Below are 12,500 nucleotides of genomic sequence, written 5' to 3' on the forward strand. Positions count from 1 at the left end.
AATATATATTCGTCTGTTCAAAAGTTAATAATACATAAATGTAATCATCTACACATAACAAATGCTGTATATACACAAAGTTCTTGAAGCTAACCCGTCCCTAAAACTGAACTAACAAAATTTTCATCTTAGAAGATGGTCATTTGCATATCATCCCTTATGACAGGGATTCTATTTTAATCAAAGCTCGTATAATTTCCCTGATTGCAAATTAGAGAGACAAACTGAAAGGAGGCCAGCCAAGCCATGCCACGCACCCCAACCCAACAACCAACACAATCGATAGTTGACGAGGGCAAAGCTGCACACGACTTCAATTGAAACACAAAATATACATGACACACAAGACATGAAAGAATTAAAGCTTACTGACCGCAGAGACGTTATGAATGTTTCTTTTTGAGATAATTACATAGGCTGTCCATCGTTAATATGTTATGATGATAAACTTGCTTAAATACATGGGTATCAATGATTACATCACTGCCGCCTACTGTAATCACCTTGAAAAATGATTATAAAATTACAATATAACAAGAAAATATTTATAGGCTGCCTAACATTAAAAAAGTCAAAACATAAAAAGTCGCCCTTTTTTAATTTCCTTTTAGATCCTAAAACTGGATCGAGAGTACTTTTTCGAAGCGATGAACTTAGCGACGTGTGATACAAGACAACAGACTTCGCTATTGATTTTCAAGGACCTTGAGTTTTTTTTTTTTTTTTATGCTATAGGGGTAGGGGTAGCGGTAGGGGTAGGGGGTAAATACCACCAGCGCAAGAGTAACTAATCGATGATTGAATAAAATCACCCTTCATACTGAACGATTCTATTAATTATACATGTATGTAAAATATATCAGCGACTTTCAACCCAAGCTTCAACATATCAGAAGACCATACGGAAAATGATCCATCAAATAAATATCATTAATAAATACCTGAATGTATATTCCTCTATACGAGTTAACAAAACTATGGCAATGGTGCAGATCATTCTAAAGAACTATTGCAAGCCATATGATTACATGCATATGCATTAAAAGTACTTCCATGAAGTTTTCGAGTATACAATAGAAGCTTCTGGTAATAAGAGTGAAAAGTATAGAACAACACAACGATTTGCATAACGAACATCACGCACTACTGAGGTAGCAAAGCCGTACAAACGCACTGATGCAAGTTCCATGTCATAAGAAAATCTAATGAAAGATAGACGAACCGGATATTACCCTAGGATGATCGAAATTGCATTTACTTTTGTAAGAAAAAGTGAACGACCAATTCAAGCCAATTTGACATAAATAATAAAAACCAAGGGAAGTTGGTGATATCCACAGTGATAACATTAGTTCAGTAATGGTAGACAAAGACACCAAAAATATTTGGCATTAACACGATCATCACGATAAAAATAAGAAACCTTACTAACAGCTAAATGGTGTTCTGACATCACAGAATCTTCCCTAAGAATAGTGTACATTACGAAATATGATAATCAATGATATCTTATGCTAATTGAATGATTGGTTCAAGATTCCTTTTAGGGTTAAGAGTAACTTCACAAAGCATTTGGTAGGAAAAATATATATATATATATATATATATATATATATATATATATATATATATATATATATATATATATATATATGTATATGTATATATATATATATATATATATATATATATATATATATATATATATGTATATATATATATATATATATATATATATATATATATATATATATATATAAATATATATAAAAGAATAAAATTTTCATCCGCAAAACACACTATACAATACACTATTGGTGTACTTGATAATTATTTTGGGATAGGATACTATGACATTTTCTAGGCAGGACTGAAAAGGTCACGAGTGCGCTTAAATAGCAACAACTAAAAGGAATATGTTATAATGTACAATTTTATTATTGGTTTGAGTAATTTTGAGTAATTTATCATAAAAAGAAAATTCACTAGATATTCTGGGTGGGGATAAATTAACGTGGTGAAAGGTTCTGTGTATCGCCATGATCAGCAAAGCTTTAATCGTTAGGGCCACCCATACTAGGTTGGTTAGCTCTTAGCGATCAGACTAAGTCTCCCGCAACCATAAATCCGCTGTGGCCAGCGTGGTTCTTGTTATAAATAAATATCAAATATATACACATATCTATATACATTTTATATATATATATATATATATATATATATATATATATATATATATATATATACATAAATATATATATATACATAAATATATATATATATATATATATATATATATATATATATATATATATATATATATATATATATAAATCGTCTGGTATCCCCGGGAAGCATAGGGCTTAAATGAATTCACGAGATATGTGTTTTTTCTGTTAAATATATATATATATATATATATATATATATATATATATATATATATATATATATATATATTATATACGTATATATATTGCATATAGCCTATATATATGTATATATATACATATATATATAAATATAATATATATATATATATATATATATATATATATATATAATATTAATATATACAGTTTATATATGTACATATATATAATATAAATATATAGTGTACATATATATATATATATATATATATATATATATATATATATATATATATATATATATATATATATATATGCACACACATATATAATAGGTATAAAAGTATACATAAATTTACCCTTTCTGAAGGGGGATACCTTAACGTGGTGAAAATGTTTGTGAATCGTCATTAACAGTCCATTAAATGCCATTATTCATCCCTTGCATTACTTTGTTCATAACATAATCAATCACCATAATAAATATATATATCGCCCCAAGTGTAAGAGTGTGTGCAAATAAAACATACTGTAATAATAATAATAATAATAATAATAATAATAATAATAATAATAATAATAATAATAATAATAATAATAATGATAATAATAATAATAATAATAATAAATTACACCTTGAGAATAAAAAAAATAAAAAGTAAATCAGAAATTCAATAAAATTATGACATTCAACTACGATTCTCCAAATATGGCCAATTATAATTACGGGAAAGACACTGATATACCCAAGAGTACTTGACATGCATTATAATTAATTACAGCTTTGTTAATTGCTAAAACCAGGAAACACAATAAAGGAATTATCATCTTCATCTTATTTCCTTTTCCACTGGGCTATTTTCTCTTTTGGCGTCCTTGGGTTTATAGCATCCTGCTTTACCAACTAGGGTTGTAGCTTAGCAAGTAATAATAATAATATTATTTGTTCACAGGCCGACGTTATTCAGGGAAGGATAAAAATCAAATTGGCATGATAATGGTAATGATAACAAGATTTCTCAAAATTAAATTGAAGCTCTTCTAGTGAATAAAAATACACGATAACTTCATGAAAATGAATATATAAATTCGTATATTTCTTCACTCTACAATGTTTTGCCTTTAATACTTTCAAACTGATTTAAGCAATATATATATATATATATATATATATATATATATATATATATATATATATATATATACATATATAAAATAATATATATATATATACATATATACATATATATAATAAATAAAATTATATATATATATATATATATATATATATATATATATATATATATATATATATATATATATATATATATATATATATATATTCCACAATGTACTACTTAGTTATTTTTTACAACAATTACAAAATAAAAAGACTGATCAATAAAATAAAAGTGATCTCATTGTTTGAATCAGGAATTGTCAATTGTCAACAATGCCATCTACTAGTAGTGCTAGTTGACATTGTTCATAAATGACAATTCCTGATTCAAACAATGAGATCACTTTTATTTTTATAGGTCAATCTTTTTATTTTGTAATTGTAAAAAATAACTAAGGAGTATATTGCGGAAAATATTTGTTATATAGAAAATACAATTCTTTCGTAAAATACCTGTTTTTTTTTTTTTTTTTTTTTTTTTTTTTTTTTTTTTTTTTTTTTTGTAATCCGAGAATGACATCTTTAGGAAGAATGCAATCTTCTTGAATCGGAATAATTTAAGAGATGGAGTGTATATTTTAAGAAAAAATAGCGTCGGTAAAACCATTTCATGAAATGTCGTCAATAAATTACCTAATTCATAACTCTTGAATATATAAAAATAAATGTATAGAACTATTGTTCAAAGTTCTCCTATCTGTTTATAACAATGTTAAATGTCGTTAACCGGCAATGTAATTAATTCCTTAAATTTATTGGCGTATATTTTGGATGATATAACAATGGTTTCCAATTTTTTAAACAGTATTGCAAGGAAATGCCAAGACTGACATCGAAATAACTGCACTCTTATTTCATACTTTCCTATTCATAAAAATATTTTAGATGATTTTTTAAACGCAAAGCAAACTGGCGTACTTGCATACCTTTGGCAAATCATAAATTATGCCTGAGTTGGACCAGTAGCAAAAAAAAAGTCTTTGTATTCCGATGTAATTATTTGGTTTAATTTCTTAAAGCTTCTTTAAAATTATCTAATAGTAACCATTGTTAAACATCTTCCCATCTTTGAAGCAATCCTTTTTGTTTAAAGTAAACATTAACTGCCTGTGTCAGGTTTACACAAAATGCTGGATTCATTTGTGTTAAGTTGTTGTCTGGTCATATAAAAACATAGAAAGGGCAGTTTTCTTGCACTGAGGAATTCATAACCCTCACATTTTCTTTTTAAAAGTTTTACTCTAGATTTTCAAATATCTTGAAGCTAACTTCCAAATCTCATATGATCAGAGCAGCTTTGAAAAAGGAATAATCACCAATTTACGTTCTTTTCTTTTTGAAGACATTTGGTCATTTATGGAAGATTTTTAGTTTTCATTAGCGGTAACAAAATCCTCTGCTGAAAAGTTTTGGGCTCGTGACTTTATTCATCTTAAGTAATATTTAAAATTGAATTAATGACGGTCCAATGTCTGCTACTTTCGCCGTTTAAGCAGCACCTACACGATTCCGTCCCATTATATTCCCAGGTCTACGTTCTGTCAATGGTTTAGCGCTTCATCTACAGTGATTTGAAATCCAGCCTTTCTTTTCCAACAATGCTCTCCTACCAATCTTCTACAAAGAAAGGATATGCTTCAGTAAACCTAACGTGCAAATAATAATTGAGTCATATACTCTTAATGTTACACAAAGATTTGGCGAAAAATGCAAAACTTTCCTATTTCTGGGACACTGATTTTATTCTCCCAGTACATATTATTGAGTTTGTCACTTTTCCTATTCTTACCTTTCATTCCTAAGTAGTCCTATTCTCCCTTTAAGCAATACTCTCTCTCTCTCTCTCTCTCTCTCTCTCTCTCTCCTCTCTCCTCTCTCTCTCTCTCTCTTCTCTCCTCTCTCTCTCCTCTCTCTCCTCCTCTCCTCTCTCTCTCTCTCATTTTCACCAGGGTATGGCTACTCCCTCCCGCCCTTTCAGAAGGACGGAGAGAGCTGAGCGTGACCGAAAAAATGTATGTAAAATATATATATATATATATATATATATATATATATATATATATATATATATATATATATATATATATACATACATACACACAAACATTTGCTTCTTATTATATAAGGGAGGTGATGAGGCAAATGTGTCAAAGTTAGCATGTCAGAGCCTCTTCTCAATTTCAATGTTAAGCATTGAGATATGTATTATTATCAACATTGCAGGCCAGTCTTGAATTTCGGCACACCCCTGATTGTCTTCAACAGATGCGTCATTCACATTTTGCCAATGTACTATACTAGCGACTTTACCAAAATATTCTTTTAATGGTTGAATTAAGTCTGAAAATATATTAATACCTTTCGCCATTGTAAAAACAACTGATAAACTATGAGCTTCAGCTTTTGCTCCAAATGGGAAACTATAGAATGTGACTTTACAGTGATAAAATCCTCTGACTGAAATCATTGGTTCACCCTTCCAATAAAGAAAATGCATGAAATTATCGGAAATCTTTATAAGCTCTACTCCAAGAGAATGCATCAAAATGCAAACTAATAATAACGTTGGTTTGATGTCTCATAGTTTGGAAAGCTGTAATAAACACGCCATGTTTAACTTGTGGACATAAAAATCACACTCCAATTGATCCAGTTAATAATAACGAGCAAGCAAATAGTTCATATATTAGTCGAAAGAATTTATTGTTATAATTTGGAGACAAAACTGCAAAATATAGCTTAAGCCTTATCGTTGGTGGTTTAAGATAGAATTTCCTATTCTACTATATTTTACTTTCACTTTCCAGAAAACTATTAATCAACCTTCAGAAAAAACAAAATCTTTGAAGCTAAACAGTCATAAGTAGATGCCCCTATTTTCGAAAATTGTTCTTCATAACTTCTCGCCCAGTCTCATTTCAATGTAAGAACAAGGGAAATTCTATGGTTGTGGTGGCCTTGTGGTAGCGTCCTTGCCTGGTGATTGCCAGACTGGGGTTCGAGTCCCGATCAAACTCGTTAGTTCCTTTGGTCGCTGTAACCTCACCATCCTTGTGAGCTAAATATGGGGTTTGGGTGAGAGCATAGGTATATCTACTGAGTCATCAGCAGCCATTGCCTGGCCCTCCTTGCTCCTAGTTTGGATGGAGAAGGGCTTGGGCGCTTATCATATTTAATATATTCAGTTTCTAGGGCATTGCCCTGCTTGATAGGGAAATGTCACTGTCCCTTGCCTCATTCATGAACGGACTTTAAACATTTAAACCAAATAAAAACTCACGTGTCATTCCTTTTATTTTTAAACGAGGTGAATGACGAGTTTTCCTAAACTTGAAAGGTTTCGTCCTCTTCCTTTTTCAAACCAAGAGGAAATTGTGCAACATGGTGCTTGTTCCGAATGAGTGGATATGTGAGGGCAGGAGAGAATTTCACACTGAATCAGTTAACAAAAGTATGCAATTAGCTACCGTGTAAGTTTTGTTCATTAACTAAACGATTGAGACAAATGAAATTAGTTGATTTCGTTGAGGTACAGAGAAAGACGAGAAAAACGAGGAGTGAAGTAGCATTGTATGCTTAGTTGATTTCGTTGAGGTACAGAGAAAGACGAGAAAAACGAGGAGTGAAGTAGCATTGTATGCGTTAAATGATTGTAAGATTACTGATCAATGCTTTTAAGGACATCGAATTTATAAAAAATGATTGCTGACAGAAAGGAGGTATACAGGAATCAAAATGACGTTGTCATGTTATTTATATGTGAACCTAATTACATCAAGGCTAACCTTAAAAAATTTGTGTTCCAAATATTCAAAAAGATTGTTTACTACCTATCCTTTGCTTATCATTGAAGTCCTTATTTATAAACTTCGCATTATAAAAATTGATGCCAATGGGTTCTATTTCATTCGGTTTTTATTCTTAGTTTTCATCTGGGTCGAGTTTAGAGACGCTTAAGTGAGTTTAGCTTCTTCAAGTAGGGGTTTACAAAACAAAGTAACAAGAGAATGCAAACAAAGCTACTTTTGTTACAGTTGTCATAATCTCTCCTCCATTTGTGAAACTAAAATGATGATGTCCTCAACAATATATGCACATATACATACACACACACACACACACACACACATATATATATATATATATATATATATATATATATATATATATATATATATATATATATATATATATATAAATATATATATATATATATAAATACAGTATATATATATATATATATATATATATGTATAAACATATATAAATATATATATATATATATATATATATATATATATATATATATATATATAAATACAGTATATATATATATATATATATATGTATAAACATATATAAATATATATATATATATATATATATATATATATATATATATATATATATATATATATATATATATATATAAATACAGTATATATATATATATATATATATATATATATATATATATACATATATATACATATATTTATATATATATATATATATATATATATATATATATATATATATATATATATATATATATATATATATAGAATGGATTAGAATGGGCAATCAACATAATATGATGCTGAATCCCGCTAAAATCATATATTCTTAAAACAGCTGACCTCAAATCTTTTTATCATTCCTTTGTACTAAGCAAATAAAATCATTTGATAATATTTGTGTGGCATTAACCTCTTTGCTTTCTTTTTCACAGTTCATGCTAAATATACCAATACCAAATGCAGCAAGGGGAATACAAATTTGTTCGTACGGCTTCTTATATTTACAAAGATGAGGGCATTAAAGCAACATGCTTCAAATTTCTTGGGCCATAAATTCTGAAATACTGCTCCGAAAGTCGGGATATCAGAATCATCCAAAGCTCCTTCCCTTTCCGACAAGATTACTCGATGGGTTATACCAATACTGGCAAAGAGGATAACAACAACCAACGCAGGATATCCTCTTTGGCACTCAATGTTACATTATAGGAGAATTTCATTGCTGGTTAGAATTTTTTCGCCAAACCGACTGCAGCGCATCATTCGGTTTTGCTTATCACTGATACCATCATGCTGAATCTGTCATCTTGCCACACAACCTAATAGCAGCAAGAAGCTTCATCTTTTTCCCCGTAAACCTGTAGTGGCATATTCCCGCCAGTATTCAGTACAGCTAATGATGAACAGTTTAGGCTATATTATTTTACAGCAACATTATTCGTTAACTTTGTCAATTTATTTTTGCATATGGAGTTAATAGTTTTTTAAAATAAATTTATCAATTTGGCATACTGTCCGTTTTGGACATTTGATTCTACTGAGTCTTGCTTTCCAAGTAAATAGACCTTAACGGTTTATCCATGAGACTTTCACATTTCTGAATAATAATAATAATAATAATAATAATAATAATAATAATAATAATAATAATAATAATAATAATATCAATCTCATAACGTTCCCACTTTATGAAGCTAGTCTATGACATCCTTTCAAAATAGTTTGTTCTTTCTTATGCCGATACAGACCTTCCTTTTATTTATCCGGAACTGAGACCTATTGATAATTGCTAGAGGTTCCATACGAGTCCAGATAAGAAAAAAAATCCGATTATCAAACCAAATAACGGGATGAAAGAAAGATGTAATAAGGGCAATTATAACAAGTAAGAACAGAGACAGAGAGAGAGAGAGAGAGAGAGAGAGAGAGAGAGAGAGAGAGAGAGAGAGAGAGAGAGAGAGAGAGAGAAGACATTATTACTTACTGAAAAGATTGTGCCTTCGACGAGAGCTCAGGGTCTCGTACCCTGAGACGTCGGTGTTGCTTGAATAGATGGGCATTTTGCGCTTTCAAACACAAACACACGCACACACACTTACACACATCACATTGAAGACGACGATAAAAACGTACTCCAACACTCAGCGAAAATAATTATTTTTCTATCGCTGATAAATCATTTCTATAAAGGCCCGATCACTCACTATATAACGCTCTTTTTTTCTATGAATACGTCATACAATCTAATCATCATTTGGGGAGGATATTTGACCTTTAAAAACAAGGACACTTTTTCCCAGTTATGATGCCATGGCGACGATGAATCTGACTTTAATGACGACATTATGACGAAGCCTAAATCGAATGACGCTTTCTGTTTCAGTTATACTGTCAACATCTCTATATTTCTTCAAGCAACAGATATATACATTTACAAATGTAATTATCACCGAATGGCAGTATCATCACTGAAATAGCCATGACTATGTTGATCAAGAGAAATTTTCTCTAATTCTTACAGCTGACCTTCACATCATAAACATCATACTCGTAACACCTAAACTATTATATGACACAAATTTCTCTGCACCTCTGTATGGCTTCACACAAATATTCTGTGACATTTCACAGTGAGCAATCACTAAACGACCGTTTTCAGCTCACAATGTGAGATACACGAGTATAAATAGCCAAAAACCAATATCACAGTCTATGAAAAAACTATAAATAATTCCTCACTCCGAGCACCCGGTCATCAGGCAAGCAGGCAATTAAATGCATACATAACAACAATGGGCCACTTTCAGACAGACGTCACCTTTTCCAACCATCGATATCATACTGTCACGAGTCAGTCGAGTATTTACTGTCGGCGTACAGAAGCGGAGTAACTTTTTTCTTCTTGGAGTAGAGGCCAGAAGAGTGGGGCCAAAGAACGGATTAACAATGCTTGTTTTACTGATAAACAGAGGAGGAAAGGGGAATGACAGGATTACGAAGTCATGTTCATAAATCTAAGTTCTCGTGGAAGTCTTAAAAAGTTGGAAGAGTTTTTTTCTCAGAGTACGCATTTTCTGTTTGTCTGTCTGTTTATTACCTTTCTCTTAATAATATTCAGCTCAGAGAAAAACACATTTCCTTCGCTCGATCCGAGAAGGGGGCGCGGTCGGATGTGCCTTCTTCCTTTTCAGGCCCAGGAAGAAAATCTGTACACCAACTTCTTGGCAAAGTAGAGAAAAATTATTATTTTCTTAGAGCGGTCTATTTTGCTTTCTCCCGGGAGCTCAATTATAAAGCTTAGCTTACAAAGGATTTTGAGTCATGTAAACACTGAACAACAACAAAGGGGAGATAACTACGACGGCGGAGACCGAGAAGAAACAGGATGAGGAAGAGGACACAAGAGGATGCAGGACGAAGGAACAGGATGAGGAAGAGCCAGCCACAACGGTTTCTACTTCACCATGATGTCAGGAATGGCGTGTTATACTGGGTCCGATTTAAAGCAGAAACAGTGGCGACAGAAGTGGGAATAGGAATGGGAGTCTTCCTCGTCTCTTTTTGACTGGCGACGATATTCCCTGGAAGGGCACGCGATATTCTGTGAGGGCGTGCAGAGGGTTGAGTGGGTGGCGGCAGTGGCATTTGCGTGAATGAGCGTGTGAAAGAGAGAGGGAGAGAGAGAGTGCGGAGTAAGTACGTGCCTCCTTCTCTTTCCTTTTCCTATTTACTTCACACAGGGCCTAAAAAGCCTACTACCCTCCACACTCATGGCCCTCCCCACATCCAAGTCGAATCTGGGATCACATCACGGCCAACCCACGTTTTCAGACGGACTCACATCACACTACTACGTGACACCATCGAATAGTCACGTTTTCAGTGGCCAACACCATCACTCTACACTTATTTTCTTGGTGTTCTCCTTTTCACCAGTAATCAGTAACGGAGAAAAAAAAATCCAGCCGATCATTTACCAAAGGCTGCCGTGCTCTGCCAAGCTTTAAACTGCAGCACGACTACATCTCCTCAGAACGTTGGCACGTACGTACGTACACACACGCCTACGTCTCTCTTCTAAGCTTGTGCTTCCCTTTACATTTCATGCAAGGCAAGACCACCGCCTCCAGGAAGACCGAGACGAGGTGGGCTCGACACCAGCCCTGACCAGAAGCGGGGAGAGAGACACCAGTTCCAGTTAGACAGCCTTTGTCGAAGGCAGGAACAACACCAGCTCGAGTAGAGCAGCTTCGACAGCCGAGGAGAAGCAGGAGGGAAAGGCGGCCTTAAATAGCAAAAGCAACAGCAGCAGCAGCAGCGATAGAAGCGGCGTGAACGACGAAGACGACGACGACGTGTTTGGGGCTGGCACTACACACCATTGATCTGTCTCCGGCAGCAGCAGCAGCAGCAGCGTCGTCTCCTCAACACACACACACTCACTTTATGCTCTTTCGCGCCTCCCTAGGAGGCAACGGCTGAGGGGGGAGGGAGAGAGGAGAAGGGGTGCCGCCCTTTATCTGTATCCTTGGTATGGAGGGAGGCCTTCGGAGTTCTGTCTGAACCTTGAGGGAAGTGCGAGAAGGATGCTGCCCGATAGATGGAAACCTAATGTCAGGTCGAGGCAGAAGGAAAGCGTTCAAGAGACACCGCATCAGCAAACATGGTGAATGAGGCAGCGTGTGCGTCTCCCCCGCTATCGATCACCTGACCCCCCATCCCTCCCTCCCTCCCTCACAAAGTCTCTCTCTCTCTCTCTCTCTCTCTCTCTCTCTCTCTCTCTCTCTCTCTCTCTATCCCCTCCCAACACCCCTTCTCTCTCTCTCTCTCTCTCTCTCTCTCTCTCTCTCTCTCTCTCTCTATTCCCCTCAGTCCATGAACTCCCCTCACTCACTCCTCACCTCTCTCTTTCTCTCTCATTGCAACCCTACACATACCCACCCAGTCTCCTCCCAATACACCCCTTCCTTACACATACACACACAAACACACACAGTGTTACCAACTCAACACTACGTTCCTAAACAGACATAAATACAATTTACGCCAGTCTCTTGTTTTCTTTCTCTCTTCCTCTCTTTCATTCCCGTGTAAGCCTCTGTTTTATCAGGTGCGCCGGTAGGCCAAATGATAGTGACCCTTCTAATT

General features: G+C 33.6%; 1 protein-coding gene across 6 annotated transcripts in view; it reads right to left on the reverse strand.

Annotated features, from left to right (window-relative positions):
- Dab (DAB adaptor protein) overlaps nucleotides 1-12,500 on the reverse strand; it is a 251,004-nt gene that overhangs the window by 117,863 nt on the left and 120,641 nt on the right. The window contains exon 1 of one of the 6 annotated variants that reach the window (XM_068378853.1): nucleotides 9,337-11,947. The exons of the other annotated variants lie outside the window; for them this stretch is intronic. Coding sequence (XP_068234954.1) covers nucleotides 9,337-9,412 — 76 coding nt within the window. The 5' untranslated portion in view covers nucleotides 9,413-11,947. Of the gene's footprint in view, nucleotides 1-9,336; nucleotides 11,948-12,500 lie in introns of those variants that run through there. 6 annotated transcript variants of the gene reach the window in all.

Source organism: Palaemon carinicauda, chromosome 8 (assembly GCF_036898095.1).
Source record: "Palaemon carinicauda isolate YSFRI2023 chromosome 8, ASM3689809v2, whole genome shotgun sequence".
In the NCBI taxonomy this organism is placed as follows: domain Eukaryota; kingdom Metazoa; phylum Arthropoda; class Malacostraca; order Decapoda; family Palaemonidae; genus Palaemon; species Palaemon carinicauda.